Consider the following 18,985-nt stretch of genomic DNA (forward strand, 5'->3'; position numbering starts at 1 on the left):
TTCAAGTGTTTAAAAGGCACATTAAGAAACAGGTAGGCCAATGAATACATGCTATTTAGCATCATGCTTGGGAAATAGCCCATATGAATGTTTCTGTAAAGTTACCTCCTCCTCTGCACTTAAACCTTAATAAATTTAATTTCTACTGCAATACCTACAACTGCCCAAATTATAACAGTGAGACTAGAATATTCACTTGGAAGAGACACACAATGACCATTTAGTCCAACTGCTTGACCAGTTCAGAGACGGCTTTGTCCAAATGCCTCTCACACTGACAGGCTTGGAGAATCCACCTCCTGGATAAAGCCTGTTCCAGTGTTTGACCATCCTCTTGGTAAAGAAATGCTTCCTAATGTCCAGTCTAACCTTCCCGTGGCACAGCTTTGAACCATGCCCATATATACTCTCCCTGGGAGAAGAGCGTATTTCTACAATGAGTCATGAGATACACATGAGAATGTGAAAACTTGAGAGTTCACTGTTTTGAATTTTATCTCATGTCTATTTAAATAAGATTTTTTTTTTCTAAATTATTTATTAGTGTCCTTTTTAGTGAGCAAACTATTAATTCAGTTGTCATCTCTGCATATTTGTTCCACCTTGTTTTTCTCATTTGGTATTAGTAAGTGATGAGAACCACCTTTTACTTCCAGTTAGCAGTTCTGCAACTCTGGGTGCTTACATTGTCCTCTCTGAACCATGGACTCACCTTTCTCATAAGGGGTTGTTTTAGCCCTAGGATGTTTATAGAGGTTATTCAGGCTTGGGAGGATGAAGGAAGTTAAGGAGAAGGGTAGGAGAAAAAGGTGTAAAGCAAGTAAATGCATCAGGAGAATGAAAAAGAATGTGAGGGAAGAACAGAGCAGACTCAGGGAAGACTCATAAGAACCTAAGAAGCAGCCAAAAAAATCCAGCAGTGCCAGGACTGCAGAGAGGTGCCAGAAGCCAAACTACTGCCAGGAAAAGGGGAACCAAGCCCAACAACTGCAGCAAGATGGATACAGTCTAGCACTAGTGCCAGGAAAGAGAGGACAGCATGTCCAGCAACACCAAGGTGGAGAGACTGAGTGTCCAGCAGCACAATGGAGAAAGCTCATTACCAGAAGGCTTTCACTGACAGGACTTTGTCCATGTGAAAAACACCTCAAAAAAGGCAAAGTGATAGTGCCCTGTCAGCCAGATTTACCTCTGAGCAGACATTTTCAAGTATTGTTTAGCCTACAAATTAGTTCATAAACTATGCATTGCAAACTCTCAGAGTGGTTGGTTGTTCAGTGGTCAGCTTGAATGGATACTTGTGAGTTCTGACTGTGAGATTTAATTATTGATATTCAGGTAACTGGCTGGCACATGTCAATAAAGCAATTAGTATCACCATTGATCCTTACACTAGCCCATCATAAAAATTTAATAAACATGCCTGTGAAATGAAGTTTTGGCACTTTCACATTTGCTTTTGCTGTAGTTAAAACTTTAGAAGTCTTAGATATCTTAGATGGGAACCCTTGACACTTTCCAAGAATATCACAATGTGTATTTCCTACTGAAATTCTCTTTTCATTCACTGAAAGGACAGGAGCAACTAACCTTAATGAAGTCACTGCTTTTTGCAAAATTGTTATTATTCTCAGTGGTCTCTAGTATATGTGTACATAAAGATATTTCTTTGGATCCTGCTCATTTGATAATAAATACTTCACAGAAAGGAAGGGTTAACTAGCTTAGAAGTAATGAAGACTGAGAGTTATCACTACTGATTCAGTACTGCACATAGTCTCCCAAAAATATTTTCCAGGAAGGATGATTATTCACTGGTGATCATATCTGCAGAAGCTGTACATTCTTAGTAGTAGAATACTCCTCAAAAATCTCAAATTGTTCAAACCTGAAAAGTCAAATTCTGGAGGCTGACAATAGGATTTGCAGACAAATTAGCATCAAATTACCCAGACAATCTTTTCCTGTTCAAGAAATGTAGAGAAACTAAGTTCTGCATAGGCCAAATATAATTAATATACATTGAAACATTCTTGCACATTAGTAAGAAATTTAAAAGTTAAGTGGCCAAATATGCAACTGAAAAAGAAAAATAAAAAATAGAGATCTTAACAGTGTGCTTTAAAATCCCAATTAATACTGCTAATTATTGCAGTGGTATGAATAGTATGTATTCATGTTTTGCTGCTAAAAGGTAAAAATTAATAGAAATGGAGAAGAAAAACTGCTATAAAAGACAAGACAGTGAACCCCTGCATGCTGTATTTTGAAAAGAATTGAAAAGACAATTTGAAATCTTTAACAATTGTGCTTACAATATGTGTATATTTCTTCAAGAAAAAGAGAGTCAGTGAGGAGGTAGGGAAAAAAGTCAAAGATGCATTACGCCTCCAAACAGCACTTTCTCCAGACTTTGTAGATAAGGTATTAAAAGTCAAAAAAACCAAATGCCAATGCAAGTAATTTAGTAAGTGGCATAGAAATATTTTGAAGTTTTAAATAACAAAAATAGACTTTGTATTTATTACAAAAGATAATATTAGACTTGACATACAAAGAATTTCACCAGAATGAAAGCTCTGGTAGCTACCTTCCTGGTAAGGATATCTTGGTCTGTCACAGATCTTCAACTTAACAGAAAGTAGTAACAACAGCTGATGACACTAAACATGAATATTTTGGATTAGAATATATGGTACGAAAGAACTGGGGATGAAAGAAGTTTCCAATAGAAGTCACAGATTTTCTGCCTCAGGACATAGTCAAATAAAGAGCAGAGAAGTATATCCTTTATCCTAATACAAGTAAAGGTCAAGAGGGTCAGCTAAGGTTACTAGGTGAATGTTAGATATAGAAATTTGGGGCAGAACATAAAAACTTGCCTAAATAACCAGTATTATCTGCAATTTCAAAACAATTTGGCTTCAAAAAGCACGCTTTTCAAATGGTATATGAGTGGCCAAATTATGCTGTAGACAAATGATATTGAGACCTTTAAATACTCCGATACTGAAATCATGAAGCTGTAAGTAAAGGAAACATTTCTGATTATTAAGTACAGAGTGAATATTCTTCAAAATCTCATGTTATTCCAGGCCTAAAAAACCTCAAAAACTTGTTTGTGAGTCCTGTGTGAAGCTACATGAAGAAAGTTCCATGAAGTGTCACCTATATTGCATCTCAAAGCCAATAGCTCTTTGAAGGTAATAAGAGAAAGATATGTTAGAACTGTCTTAAAATGACAAGAAATAGTAGGGTGTTGCAGAAAAGCATTGTGGTGGCCTGTGGCATATTTGAGGCTAAGGATTGACTTGGATTCATTTCCATGGGACTTCAATTTGTGTTTGAAATTAAGCATGTATCTAAGTGCTTGCCTGAAGAGAATACCTAACAAATAATATAATTTTTTATCCAGATCTCACTAGGGCTTTTTGCAGTGGAAACCAGAAGACAGCATTTTCTCAGAATGTAGCATGGAATGAAAAGTTTACAAGAATAGGTACATAGGCTTGTAAAAGAGATTATACTAGAAGCATTTACCACACATAAACAGAGAAGAAGACTGAGATATTTACAGAGTAATAGAGAGGGAAGTACATTTTGTGCTAAAGAATTATTGCACCATATTTCCATACCCTCTCTTTTGAGCTGTAATTCTTGGAATTGATATTTGCTTCCACATTGTCCGCAGTGAAAATTAAAGGCACATAGTGGATGGGTTCCTAAAGTGGCTAAACTTTCCTTAAAGCCACCTTTTCAAAAAGGGGATGAAATCTCTCCTCACATCACCATAAAGTGAAGTGAAAAAACGTCAAGAAATTGTCCCTTTTCAATTTTTTCTGTGCATAACTTCTGTCTGAAGAGGAGCTACTGAGTTTGTCCACCTTTGATTTTTTAATGGCCACGTATGTCATTGCCAATACATTGCTAGCCACCTACATGGATCTTGAATAAAACATTGGCTGCGCCATTTCAAAACAGAAAATTACTTTCTGTGTGAAATTGGCTAGAACAATTTTCCCAAGACACTATTCATTATCAGTAAAGACCTACAAACATGTCAATTATGTGTGCTTTCTCATCAACCACTCATACAGGAGCACATAATTGTCAATGGCTAAAGTGGATACTCATTTATATTGAACTTTGGTTTGTGTCAAGAGATAAATGTGAATTGCTGAATTCATACTTACCAACACAACTCTTTCCATCTGCATCAAGCTCATACCCATCATAACATTGACAGACGTAGGACCCCAGTGTGTTCACACAAATCTGCTCACAGGCGTGTTTCTCCACAGCACACAGGTCCTGAGCTGCAACACATAATTGCATGAGTATGACCTTCTTTGACCTTCTACAATGCACAGTAGACCATAGATCAAAGTAAATTTCAGGAAACTATGAACAGCTCTTTACAGATGAGCTCATTTTAACACCAATCATGCCAATGTTCTGTCAAACAGTGAAAGACAGGATCAGTCACTCAAAACTGAGGCACTCATTCATTCAGCTGATGGCAAAGACTATTAATGGACCAATGATGCCTAGTAGAGTTCCTTGATGTATGTTTCCCTAAAATGTTCAAAGCACATTTTTCAGGGATTTTTTTTTTTTATAAAAGTAATTGTGCTTATTTGTGTACTTCTGGGCTTTTATTTTGCATAACCAGATAAATGATGATGAGGCTGGAAAGGGAAAGAAAAGGAAAACAAAACAGTAAAAAATATGGGGATATTTAATTTCTGAGTTTTAGAATTTTTAAGTTTTATGCAAGATACCATCTCAAGTTACCCCTCCCATGCAAAAGATCTCAAAAAAATGACCATGACAAATGAGGTCAGTTCAGCACCTAGCCAAATAAAGCACACTGGGCTCTCTTTTCAACAGACCAAAGCTTTATGAGAACCCCAAGTTTCCCCAGCAAAAGCTCTGGAAGACAGAGTACTTTGTGTTGCTCAAAGACTGCTCAACACATAATGGTCATTTACAGCTACAAAATAGGCTTTTGGAACATGTTTGAAGAAATCAGCCAAGCAAAAACAAATTTTGTTTTATAGCTGTCTGATTCATATCAAGCGGCATGATGAACAGCATAAACAGTCGCTTAACTCTTTTGTTCCAGCATAAACAGCCACAAATAGATAATTTTCCAGCTTGTTTCAGCTACATTCCTCTTTTGTATTATTTTGTTTATTAATGTAAGATTTGAGCATCTCTAGAGAAGAATGGGAGAGATTAGTTAAACAAACAAATACAGTGTAATAAGTAAAGAATACCCATTATCTGACACAAATACTCTTCTCTAGAAAAGTGAGACCACAGTACACAAAAGGAGCATCCTTTCATGGATGCAAAACTATAATAATTAAACAAATGTAAAAATATTTTTAGCTAAAAAAAAAAGCATTTCTCAGCATGAAGTGAAGTTGCCAGTTCATTGCTGATTGAAGCCATTTGGTTAAGGGCTTTAAATAACTGAGTACTGATAGCATATACTCTCACATTAAAAAAAAAAGGGAACAGAAGAATAAAAACAGAGTTGAACAAAAGAATGAAAAGAGACTATAACATTAGCTACATAGCATTCATCTTTTCTGCACTACTTAATTCAGAAAGTGTTAAATGATGTATGTAAAGAAGCTATTTGTTCATTGAAGAGCTGCCAATACAACCAAACCTTATATAAATACATCTGGTTTATGTTGATCATGTATTTAACATAAACATGATGAAGATCTATTTTACTTAGATGTCAAGTTAGGAATCCATTGTCTCTGTGCACTTGTGGGCAATTAACATCTACTGAAAGTAACTAAAATACTCCCAGACTGTGCATTTTTCTTCCACTGTGGTTCTCCTACCTCCAGAACTAAGCTGTCCCCTTTGTTCAGGCTTGGCTCCCCATCCTCATGAATTCTGTTACATCTCTGTGGGGATTTTAGATGTGAGTGATCATTTAATGTAATTGTTTGACCTCCAATTGTTTGACATGAGTGACCATTTAATGCAATTGTTTGATCTCCTCTAGACTGACAGTGCATCATCTCTCTCTTTCACCAATGATTTACACTATCCTAGCATTTATGGCCAGTTTGATGACTCATATTTCCAGTGCTAATTGCTAAAATTAATTAATAATTTGGTGATGTAAAAGAACCAAGGGCTACAAACACATTGAAGGACTAATTTCCCTTTCATATTGATCAAAGTGCAATCTGGTATCATCTTACTGATGATCAAAGCAGGTGAATCAAAGAAATCATGTGAGAGGTAAGTGGGGAAAACTAATAGATATCATAGCTAAAAAAGAAGTTAAAGCAATGCAGCAAAGGGCTTTGAAAAATGGTAGAGAGGGAGCATATTGAGGATTACTGTGCATGGGTCACCAGCAGGAAAATCACACACAATTCCAAAACTCTTCAAAATTAACCTGTATTTGAAGCAGTGCAGTGCCCAAATGCTGGACTACTGTCTGAGAAAAACTATGGAAATGTAACAGAGTAAAAAGAAGAAGATATAATAAAGAAATAATTTTTCATACTTGCAATTTTTTTTTTAAATTTATTTACATACCTTCACTGTTTCATTAGTGCTTAGTATTTGATATTAAACACAGCTCTAAGCAAGAGAGACTAAGAATCCACTAATCACAAGATACCTGGTAGTTTTATGGCACTCTCCTGAGATACAAAACATCAAACACAATTATAGGATTTGAGCCTGCAGTTTTCACCTTAGTTCTAAATTATCAATTGTAAGAGCTACATCCTATGCTCTCATGATTGATAACTGCTTCTCACAGTTTCGTGAAAAGATGTTTTCCAAAATTTTTCTTCTGGCTAAAATCAGTGTAGCAGCTTTAATTTTAATCCGTTCACTTTTATGTGAATCTGTACACTGCTGTGTGATAAAAACTTGAATTTTTAGCATGCACATTTTCCACAAGTAATTAAAGATAGTGTTACAAAATTTCTTTAAAATAAGGGGGATACAGAAATAAATTTGGCATATCCCTCCAATGTAAATTGCAGTTAATTACTAGAAAAGAAGTTAAAATGGACTAACAAAATACTTATCACAAAAATCAAAATTAAAGTGAAATAAAGTTTGTTGTTACAAACTATACAGCAAATTACTCAAAACTGAAAAAAGTCAACATTTTTAAAGAGAGGATAAGCAAGACTTCTGAAACCATTCTTTGAAAGGTTGCAAACCCTTATATTTCCACTAGCAGTCAGAAAGCGCTTTTCAGAATGTTATTTCAGTTTTCTCGTATGGGGTTTTTTGCACCTTTCTGTACCTTCTAGTCCTGTTGCTAGCTGGACAAGTTAGTAAAGTATCTAAACTCACTTCATTTGAGATAATAAAGTTGTTGATTTGGTTGTTTTTAATTAATGAACTTAAAATACCAATAAAATTCAAATGTAATTTCATTATAGTTACAGCATACCTCTGCAGAGTTGTGTATAAAATTCAGCTGGATGTATTTCAGAAAGATTTGTAAGAACTTCACTTAAAGCAAGAAAAAGAATTACAACTTCACCTTTCTAGACACTTTCTGATGATTATCATTAATTATGTACTGACCTCAGTTCTTTATGAGCCCAACAGAAAAGGTAAATGATGTTAAACACTTTTTGGGAATATGAAAGAGAAAAGAAAGATAACATACTGCTGCAAGTCTTCTGGTCAGCATTCAGAATGTATCCTTGTTTACATCTGCACAAGTAGGAGCCAGGGGTGTTTATGCAGAAGTGATCACAGTGATGCTCAACTATACTGCACATATGAGGCACTGAAAGAAAAAAACGGAAAACATTATTAGCTGCTGGTCTTAATTACTTGTAGTCACAACTGAAAAAAAACTGGTGTAGAAAATGTTAGTGAAGTAACTCAGAAATTTCAAATTAAGTGTCACTAGTAAAGACAAAAATGAGAGCTTAAGAGAATAAAAATACACAAGGGAGTATCTGAAAAAACTAATCATTTCATGGCCCTATGAAGACAATGAAACAAACTTATTATAATCAACATTAGAAAATAAGTGAAGTTTAAGTGTAAGCTGATTTAGAGGACGTTCAGTTTCTTGCATGAAGAAAATCACCACACAGCACCCAATAATAAAGAATGACTAAAAAACAACTTAATGAAGAGACTGTTTTAATGAAGAGACTGTTTTGCTTGCTTAGTTATGAATGTTGAGGAAGGTGCAAATAATACATGATGACACTGAGTATATGTATCTCCAAGATTCATTATGCAGGAGCTGAGTTGAGCTACCCTCCATATTGTACGTCTTTCTGAGTCTACTTTTGTTCTGTTTGTATTTTATGTCTCTGATAGCAAGTATTAAAATGCAGCAGACAGATAATGAAAGAGAAAAAGAATGGAGGCCCATTCAGTCAAATTCATTGTTTAACAATTTTTCTCCAGAGCAGCATTTGGGATAAAGAAATTTTGAGGTTTTCTTTCCAGTGCAGCATTGCTTGTATGTAATCTCTATAATATATAAGTTAATTACTTCTCAGAGAACTTTGTGTGGCAAATTATCTATTTTGCTCAACAGCAGTTAGGGATTGATGTGTTCCTTAGCACGCTAGGTTGACAAAGCTCAGAATTTATGGAATAGATATTAACAGTAATCTTCTAGAAGCCACGACAGAAACTTGCTAAGTAACATAATCTGGTAGGTGTGGTACTTGTGGAAAAAACCCACATGTGATTTTAAGATATATACTATGAATCTGCTTTTTGGCATGGTTACAGGAGTTAGGTATTTATTGCTAACGCACAAACCACTAGAATTCCCTAATCTCTCAATCAGCTTCTTGGATTTCACAGATTTGTCCCATAATAAATCTTCTCAAGTACTTTTATTTATGTGAACATAGACCTACTTTGACTTCTAGTCTTGTCATCTTTCTGTCATTCTGAAAATGATAGCATTCAATGACAGGAGTCCAGTAACTCACGTTCTTCTGAGAGTACTTTGTTGCTGTCTATTACCAATCTTCCCATCTACCACACAAGTACAGTGTACATATTCTGAAGTGTTTCTGTTGCCTGCATTTCAAAGCAGTGATACTCTGGTCATTAGTCTGATTTCTGGTGGAATCTGCTCTCTGAATGATTTCTGCAACCGCATCTGTTGCAGGAGGCGTTCAGTGATCACAGGAAGGTAATAGAAAGGGTGATCTCATAGTTAACCAATCTGAACATGAGCCTTGTTGTGAATTAGATCTTATCTCTATATCACAGGGTCCTTATTTGATTTTGGGCAAGACAATTATATCAGTATCTTCAAGGAAACATCTTTCCTTGAACAGCCTTCACACTATAACTGTTCAGATAGAGACGCCTGAATCTGGATTTGCAAGAATGCAAGTGATGGCTATAGAGCTGTGAATAACATGTTGTATTAGCTCCAAAAATGTTACATGTCTGAAAATCATACCAGGGATTGCACTGAGTCAAATATTTAAAGTTAGTGGGTGGTTTTGACAAACTTAACCTTGTTTCTGTGCCTCCATTCCTCCAATACAAAATGGGGATGACACCACTATTTACATTGCAGGAATGTAATGAAGACTTTATTTGCCCTGGCCTACTCCATCCCAAGTTCAGTCTTTCTCACACTTCATCTAATCTCCATCTCCTTTCCTGGATTCTGTTCCCATTTCCACTGACATTCTTCAGAGTTTTCAACTCTTGTCGTATTCTTCATCCTTCTGATCCCTCAGGATGCTCTTTGCTTCTGTTTTACCTTTCTAACTAGTAATAAAAAGGGGTCCTGGCTTCAACTGGTGTTTCTGACATCCCCAAACCTTTAGCAGTCAAGGGCAGAAACTGTAGGGAACCTCTGACTTCATAGAATAGAGCACATCCAGTTTACAGGAATTCTTCTGAAAATATAGGTCCTGGGTACTTAGTAGTCTTCCCCCATCCAGTAATAAGTAGTGGTTATTTTGGCTTACTTTTTGTTTTCCCCACAGAGCTTCACCATTTGGCCATGGTTTTCTATTGTCATCACAGGAACCATGAAGACACATTCTCACAGACATAAGAGTAATTCAAACACAAGGACAGCTCAGGGACCAAAGTCTTTTCCCACAGCACAAAGCTCAGCAGAGAGCATTCCGGAAGACTTGACCAGAGAGGTGCCTTCAATGGCGTTAGCAAAGAAATAAGGTGTCCAGATGTTCCACTCAGCTACAATGATACTGCCTCTGGGTCCACATCTGGGAGGACCAACCACATTTCCAGGAGGAATGTAGGTGCTCTAGGAAGCAGAAGCTATGATTAGTCTCTTGAGCAAAGCTCAAACTGAATGCTGCTTCACAATCAAGAGCAAATAAAATGTTATGGATCCTGACTTCAATTTAGTACCTTATGTTGAAATCCATATGAATCTAACAGCTTAAACTCTCTGTTGAATCTGGGTCTGAATTTTTAAACATGTCTTAGGATCTCACTGAATTCTCAGCACAGCAAATCCTGTGGAGGCACTCCCTTGGAGCAGGAGGCAACCGCATCCTTGTCACCTCCATAGTCCTCCATCAGCAGCAGGGGGGTGGCTTTACTGAGGAACACATAAGTTTGATTAAAAGTTAGATAAAAACTCTAATAAATTTATTAGAGACTGCCCAGTCAGAAAAAAAAAACTAACCAAGTAAATGGCATTTGTACTGGATTTGTTTCTAAAACATAATCTAAAAAATCAGCATTTGCTGTGCATTCCATTTAAACTCTGAATCCATGATTAGTTTACTTTTTCTTGGTTTTTAAATATATCCTACTACGCCAGCTAATAATACAGCAAGGAAGAAATGGGAAAAAAAATCTATTCTCTGATGAATGTCTGTGTTGGTGTTTTGTGCTGAGGCAGTACAGCTGCTCTTTGAAATAATTTTGGAAAAGACCAAGTAAGGAAAATTCTCCAGGCTATCGTTACAATAAGCTGCAGTTATTTTCTGGCAAAAGCATCCCTAAATGTGAATGAGCATTTAATCTTACCATGCATTCTTTTTCCAGATTCTAGTGAAAATACATCAATTTAATGCCAAATTTGTATGAAATACTTTCATATTTATCTCAGGAATAAATAAAAAAGAAAAGTCTACTAAGCACACAGATTAAAATAAAATTAATTATGAATGCCATAATATTTGCAAAAAGTAATTCCTTATCAGGGAATAACAGATGGAAGTGATACCTCTGTTGTTAGTTAATGCCTATTAAAATATTTACCTTATTGTATGAATGAATAATATCACTGCAACAGCTTTTCCTAACTTCTTGTATTTGAAATAGATGTAATACAAAAGCTGCTAAGTCTGTGTTTCACTTCCAGTCACAAGGCATATGTAGAAATGATTCTTTGCATAGAATTAGTATGTAAGCTTTGGAAGAGGAATCCATGAACTCTCAAGACTATTTAAATAACTGAAAGACTGTTCAGCAGATTTAAGTTTTACTACTAAGGGAGGTCACACTTAAAATGAAGAGATGAAAAAACTTATCTAATATCCAAATAGTATAGATCATAAATTTATTGCTATTATGCAATAGGAAAATCATGATATGTGTGTTTGCCTAACTGCTTATGACCATGAGCAATTAAATCACATTTTATGGCACTTAATAGTAGCGTGAGTTTTCCCCACATGTGTGACTGCTGCTCTGGATGTTGTTTGGCTAATCTCCCTTCAATATATATGTTCTAACACATAAGGTTTCATATAAAAACAAAAGTTTAATTATAATGTATATTTTTTCTGTTTCACTTTCATTTATATATTCAAATCTATAGATAAAAATCTTACCACAAAGTTTAGTCTGGAAGGCAGAGGTTAGTGTTTCAATCTGACTGAAATTAGCAACCAGAAACACGTGTTCTTCATGTGGCTCACTCCCAATGGACTTCAGAGTATTCATATCCACTCTTCCCACGCCAATAGCAAAAATCAGGATTCCTGAGTTACGTGCTTTAGCAGCAATCTCTGCCACTGGATCTTGAGGTCTCCCATCTGTCACTATCATGATAATTCGGGGCACATTCTGCCTCAGAGGTCGAGCCCCCTCTGTCTCTGAAAATGCAATGTTCACTGCATACTGCAGAGCCAGTCCAGTCATGGTGCCAGTGCCCAGGTGCATCATCCTCCTCACCGCTCTTTCGATGTCCTGCTTCCGCCAGAAGGTCTTCAATGAAAACTCCTGTTTGACGGTGCTGCCGTATTGAATCAGACCCACGTGCGTGGCATCAGGGCTGATGTCCAGAAACTGCAAGATGGTCAAAATGAACTCCTTCACTTTTTCAAAGTCATAATGACTCACACTGCGAGAGCTGTCAATGATGAAAACAAGGTCCAGATGTTTGTTGTTGCAAGAGTTTTCTAAAAGGAAAATGCAAAAATAATACTTTACAATTTCAAAAGGCAAATAGATTCAGGTTTACTCTGACAAGTGCTCTGAAAATTCAGGAAAAATAGGACATACCACAATTATGACTACTAGGGCAATATAAATTTGTTCTCCAGTAAATAACAAAAACTACCTGATAATTGATCATTTGTGTGTGTGTGTGTATATGTGAGGTAAGTGCCCAGAATGGTTAATGGAAGTGGAATGGTGAGATAGGATCACACAGAGCTTGGGCTGGAAAGGACATTAAAGATCATGTAGTTCAAACCCCCTGCCATGAGCAGAGGCATCTTCCACTAGACTGGTTTACTCAAAGCCCCATCCAACCTGGCCTTAAACACTGCCAGGAATGGGACATTCTCAACTTCTCTGGGCAGCCCATTCAAGTGCACCCACACAAATAAAGAAGTTTTTCCTCCACCTGGTCAGATGGAACTTCCTGTGCATCAGTTTCTGCTCACTGCCTGTTGTCTTATTGCTTGGCACCACTGTGAAGAGCCTGGTCCATCCTCTTAACCCTCTCCCTTCAGAGACTGACAGACATTGATGAGGTCCCCCCTCAGATGGCTCTTCTCAAGGCTGAAGAGGCCCAACTCTCTCAGCTTTTCCTCATATGAGAGATGCTGCAGTCCCCTAATGATCTTTGTAGCCCTCCTCTGGACCCACTCCAGCAGCTCCATGTCTCTCATGTGCTGTGGAGCCTGGAACTGGACAGAGCACTCCAGATGTGGCCTCACTTGGGCTGAGTAGAAGGGCAGGATCACCTCCCTGGAACTGCTGCCAATGCTCTTCCTAGTGCACCCCAGGATACATTTGGCTTTATTGGCCACAAGAACACAGTGCCAGCTCATGGACATTTCATTGTCCTTCAGGACCTCCAGGTCCTTCTCTGCAGATATGATTCCAGCAGCTCAGCCCCCATCCTGTACTGGTGCGTTATTCCTCCCCAGGTGCAGGACCCTGCCTTCACCTTTGTTGAATTTCAGATTTTTCTTCTCTGCCCATCTCTCCAGCCTGTCCAGGCCATTCTGAAGGGCTGCTCAGCATCTGGGGTATCGGCCACTCCTCTCAGCTTTGTGTTGTCAGGCAACTTGCTGAGGAGGCCTCTGCTCCTTCACCCAAGTTATTAATGAAAAGTTAAACAATACTGGGACCAGTACTGAACCCTGGGGGGACACCACCAGTGACAGGCCTCTAACTAGACCTTGTGCAACCCTCTGGCATCTGCTGTTCAGCCAGTTCTCAGATCACCTCTCTGTCCACTCACACAGTCCACACTTCCTGAGTTTGCCTGTGAGGATGTTGTGAGAGACAGTGTTGAAAGCCTTGCTGAACTAGAGGTATCCCCTGCCCTGCCCCATCCCTCCAAGCAGTTGTTTCATAGAAGGCAATCAGGCTAGTCAGGCATGATTAACCTTTAGTAAATCAATGCTGAAATGTTTTAAAGGAAATAAAATAGCAGCCATTTTATCCATCTCCCTTGTCTGTCCTTCCCCTCATATGCACACACATTCTTAGCCTTCTTTTCTGTAATTATCCTTCTTTCCTCTTGGTCTGCTCCCACAAATCATAACTTGGCATTATCTTTGTATTGCTGGAATAATTCATGTTATATTAGTAAAGATAATTTGTAATTTTATGTATATATAAGGTAATTAAGATAATAGGTAGAAAATAGTTATGTCAGGATATCTGTATCCCATTAGAACTGGAATTTTGTTTCTGCTCAGCTTGGCTTATATTCAGCCTACTCTGATTTTGAAATAATAAGCAATCCAAGCATATTCCTATGCTTATGAATAAAGCGGTACTGTAGACCACACATGAATAAATCCAGGCAGTCATCTTTATTGTCATTAAAGAGCATTTTTATTCTGTGCCCAAAAATGTTCTTGGTAATCTATGAAAGAGGCTTCTGAGTTAACGAGTGAAAACAGGCATCTTTCTCACCCCCTGCCTTGGCAGAAATGCTCATCAAGTGTTCGTCAGCAGTCACAAGTGAATTTGTTTAAAAGACAGTCCACAGAGACACATTTTTCCAATTGAGTCCTTGATTGGTCCACTTGTACTAGTGAAGTATGACATGATTTTTGATTATACAGTCAAACAGTACTTTTCCACCAAACATTTGCCTCATTCACTGTACCAGATGGATGACAGTGCACTGGGAATTGAATTGGGTTTGGCAATACAGGAAACTACTGATTAGGAGTGTCTCATCTTAGTAAAATGAGGATGCCACTGCAGTCTGATGAGCATTCTTCCCATCTTTAATCTTTCAAGCCAGGTATACAAACACAACTAACAACCTCACAAGTTTATTCATAGCCACAGGAATTCAAGATGAGCAGACACAATGATTGAAGCCATAGGTATATCTGACCCTATGTTCTGTCTCCGACAGAGGCCAAAAGTAGATGCACGTGGAATAACTTAAGGTGAAGAAAATGCCATCTGCAGTTATTCCCTGAACTGCAATGCTTTTGTGACTCAGGGATTTCCTAATTTGGAGGAGTCTTTAGTATACACATTAAACCTCTTGATTTCTTTTCATCAACATCCCATCAAAGTCCTTTTAATCTTTTTCCATATACTATCTTCTTCTGTGGCAAGTCTGATAGCTCAACTCACAGGCTTGCCTCAAGCCTGTCATGTGCTGGCTTCCTGTGAATGGTCAGTCATCCATTGTCATCATGCAGCTCATGCTTGTGTCTCATATTTCTTATATTCTTTCAGAAAAGTATGCTGAGCAGAAGCTGGAGGACGTACCCAGGGTCCCAGAAAGCTCTTCAGATGCCTAGAAGGCATCCAGCCTTCACTTCTACTGCTGTCCCTAATAGCTTGGCCTGCCCATCTGTGCAGTAGTCAGATATAGACATACTCTGTCTGTAATATTTCTGCTTCAGTGACTCTTATAAAAAAAAGGCTTCTGATAGATGACATAGATTTCAGGGAGTGTTCAGTTATGAGTGTTTTTTTTGGCTGAGTGGAGTGCCACTGCAGACAACAGGATTTTCTCTCTGAGGCAACCATATAATTTCTCTGTGATGCTGAGCTAGTCCAATACATGAAACTTTCCCCAGATGGGTATTAATTACATGTTTGAAATCATGACAGTTGATTTGTAGAACTGCTGAGCACTCACAGCTGTAGTTGACGTCATTGAGAGCAGTAGTTTGTACATACAAAGTGCTGCATAGTGCCAACTTCCTTGAAAAATCAGTCCCTTCACATTTCTTATCAGCCAGCACAATTAACAGATGTTTTTGACATGTATTCCTTTGTGTTCTGTTTTCTCTGCTTTTAATGAAGCACTTATATTCTCTTGACTTGTCACAGTATTAGATTTCTAAATTCTCGGGCCCTGCCACACAAAACATTACCGTGCAGCCCACTTAAATAGTTAACTGTCATTCAGAGAGGATTTTCACTCTTGCATGGGGAATGAAGTCAAAATCTCAACAATGACACAATAGGGTAATGCATAAATACCTGAAGAGTGACATTTGACAAGGGCATGTGGTGGTAGGACAAGAAGTAATGAGCCAATAATAAACTAAAAGAGGCCAGGTATAGATTAGATGTGAAAGAGAATAAGAGTGAAAGAGAATTACTTTGGTTATAAAGATATTTGCCAAAGTTGTGAGAAAAGTTCACAGTTCAAAATGAGAGCTGGTCAGAGGAAGAGATTATAGTTTACAGGACAAATGGAGAAGCATGTAACTACTAAAAAGCTATCACTGAAAAGAGCTACTCATCCATAAACCTACTTCTAAGTCAGCAAAGGTCTTGTATTGCCAACACAAAAGTTAAAAAAACCCTCAGTGTGGGTTGTATTATCCAAAGTAGAAGTCAGGAGAGGCTTTGTCCAGCAAAGACAGAAGGAAAGATCAAGTCAGTAGTAAATATGTTCTCCACTCAATATCCAGTTCATAAATGACAGCTACAGTCATGCCACCTTTGGAAAACTAACAATGCAAGGAAATTTCAGTTCTACTAGGAAGAATTCATCTGGGATCCAATTACTGAGAGATACATAAAACAAAGCTTAAAGTAATACTGAGCATCTTCATTTCCTCTAAAGCTGGAAATTTAGTAAATCACTTTATCTGATGACTGTAGGTTTCCTTCTATTCCTTTCTCAAATCAAATTAGGCTCAACCTGTTTTGGCTTTGACAAAGCTCACAGTACTTTGATTTTGCTCACCCACCCAGAGCCTGTGTCTGAGAGTGTTTTTCTATCCTCTCATTTTTTATTGTTACATTCCCTTAATACAACTAAAGTAGCAATACGGCATTCTTGGGCATTCAAATTGATTCTTCTAGGCTGTTAAATCATTAAAACAGTTCCTGATACTGCTGTCTGAGGACAGTCACATTTTCTCAAGCAGTATTCAGGCATGATATAGGAAGCAGCATAAGCCAGGAATCCATCCTTTGTGGATAGAACTGGTCTGTGAGCTCAGGATACTCCCCATGACAGAAGCAGGCCACGCTGTGCCACTGGTCTCGGTGCTACAGAGCAGTTTAAGGTACCAGCTAAGCTCAGAGGCCAGCTGGCTCCATCCACAGTGTTAAACTCACCATCCTGCTCAGAGTGGCTGTACACAAGAGGATTCCTGGAAATTGTTCTTTGTACCTTCTGAACCACACATGGTGACTGCTAGTCACTGTGGGCCAGAGACAGCTCCAGCCATTTAACAGCAACAACAGTGGTGGAGTTCCAATGTGCAACAATGTGCCCAGCACTGCTTCGTTTCCTCAAACACTTCCATCTGGGCATATTCAAACTGAACACATTCAAGGACACAATTTTTAGATGGTGATTTTTCAAAAGTTTTTGCAAGCTGGTTGTCTTGAAAAAGCTGCTTGTTTAAAAATAAGTTAGTTATTTTCTGGTTTTGTCCTACATCTTTATGACACCTTAATACTTTTTTCCTTAATTTAGATATTACTTATTTGGTTATGTAGGTCTTTATCCTAATAGATGAGACAGGATAAATGTTAAAAAAGGCTATTGTTGTATGCAAAACAAAAGGAAGTTAGCTCAGTTTCGTAAATTCTACAACAAAGTTTATACATTGAAAAAGTAATTTATAACAATTAGCTCCATGAAGATGTTTATTATAGAGTATGACAATTCCAGCAAAAAGAGTTAAGAAAAAATTATATCATAGAACAATTATTGCCTGATGTCAATGGTGATTTTAATATTTTGTGTTTCTTCGCTCACACCCCAGTAATGTATATACAAAAATTACATGTGCTGTGACACTGCCAGCAGTAACACCAGGTTTAATTGTAGATTTTATCTTTGAGTAACAGAACCAGTCTTCATTCAAAATTAAAGGGGGAGAAAACTATTCTCCCTGTTCACATATTTTACAACTTCTTGCTAAATGTCTGTTCTTTCTTTACTATTTTATTATTTCATTTTCCCTCAAGCCCTCAATATTACTTGCCCATCTTCTTTTTAGAACTTCTTTCCTTATAGATCTCTGCATAACTCCTATGAAATTTGTTAAAAGATGTATGAATTTCCTGGGTATCAAATATTTTTTTTATTGAAATCCACAATTCCAGTTTTCCCTAGCTAAATATCCAGCTAGAAAGATGGTGTTTGACATGTTCTCAGAAAATGCCAAAAGATTTCCTAAGTCATCAAGAAGGTTTAATCTTCTTATCATAAAATTACACAAGTTCTACTAGCCAAAGAATACCTAAATTTCCAATTCATTCAAAAACATACTAAGTGCAAAACGCTTTGGGAAACACATTTTGTGATTGTGATTTTTGCAAAGAAGAGCAGTTATTCCAAGTACTTCTTGTCTCTAGTGAGACATTTTGAGAAAGCTAGCTTCCACTCCTTTTGTTTTTTACTTTAATTCAAAGATGGACAAAGTATGGTATGGTACACTTCAGATATAATCATACCTAGGCTCCTGAAGTAAACATTAGAAACTGCCCAATACCCCCTTCCTAGCACACATACATGCTGCACTTGGTTCTGCAGGGGATGTCACCTCTTCCCAGCTCTGGGACAGGCTGTGGATCCAAGACCTGCCCCTGTATTTTCTGGCCCCATCCTTGCTCTGAATCTTTCCCCAAACACACAGACGTATGGCCCTAACCCAAACATTCATTATGAATTTGGCAGCTCACCCATTTTTCCTTACAAATTTCTTCATCTGGGAACAATCTCTAAATGGAACACAGCCTCCAGACATTTCTTTATTGCTTCTGACAAAATATTCTCTGAACTTTCAAAATTTCTGGGACAACTGTAGAGCAGGAGGCTCTTCTCCAGAGATTTCCATTTCCTTCTACATGCAAATGCTACATTATTGGTCACTGCACTGACTAAAGTAGTACATTACTTTGTTCTCATTTCACCTCACTATTTCTATTCCTTCTCTGTCGTGCTTTTCAAAATAACAAGGTTATTATTAACACTAAGTCCCTCTAAATCCAAAGTCCCAGAACTGACTCATAGTATTTCTTCATTTCTTTACCTACACTGGTGCTTCTCTGGTATGAAGCCAAAGTATGGTGTAAGAATAGT

At 37.6% G+C, this 18,985-nt stretch overlaps 1 protein-coding gene across 1 annotated transcript in view; it reads right to left on the bottom strand.

The window, feature by feature from the left end:
• The window catches only part of MATN2 (matrilin 2), a 58,057-nt gene that overhangs the window by 31,965 nt on the left and 7,107 nt on the right, over nt 1-18,985 (bottom strand). Inside the window, exons 3-5 of the mRNA XM_077782796.1 lie at nt 11,826-12,395; nt 7,676-7,798; nt 4,194-4,316 (exon numbers count right to left, since the gene is read on the bottom strand). Of these exons, the coding sequence (XP_077638922.1) occupies nt 4,194-4,316; nt 7,676-7,798; nt 11,826-12,395 (816 nt within the window). The remainder of the gene's footprint in view (nt 1-4,193; nt 4,317-7,675; nt 7,799-11,825; nt 12,396-18,985) is intronic.

This window comes from Lonchura striata, chromosome 1, assembly GCF_046129695.1.
Source record: "Lonchura striata isolate bLonStr1 chromosome 1, bLonStr1.mat, whole genome shotgun sequence".
Classification (NCBI taxonomy): Eukaryota; Metazoa; Chordata; class Aves; order Passeriformes; family Estrildidae; genus Lonchura; species Lonchura striata.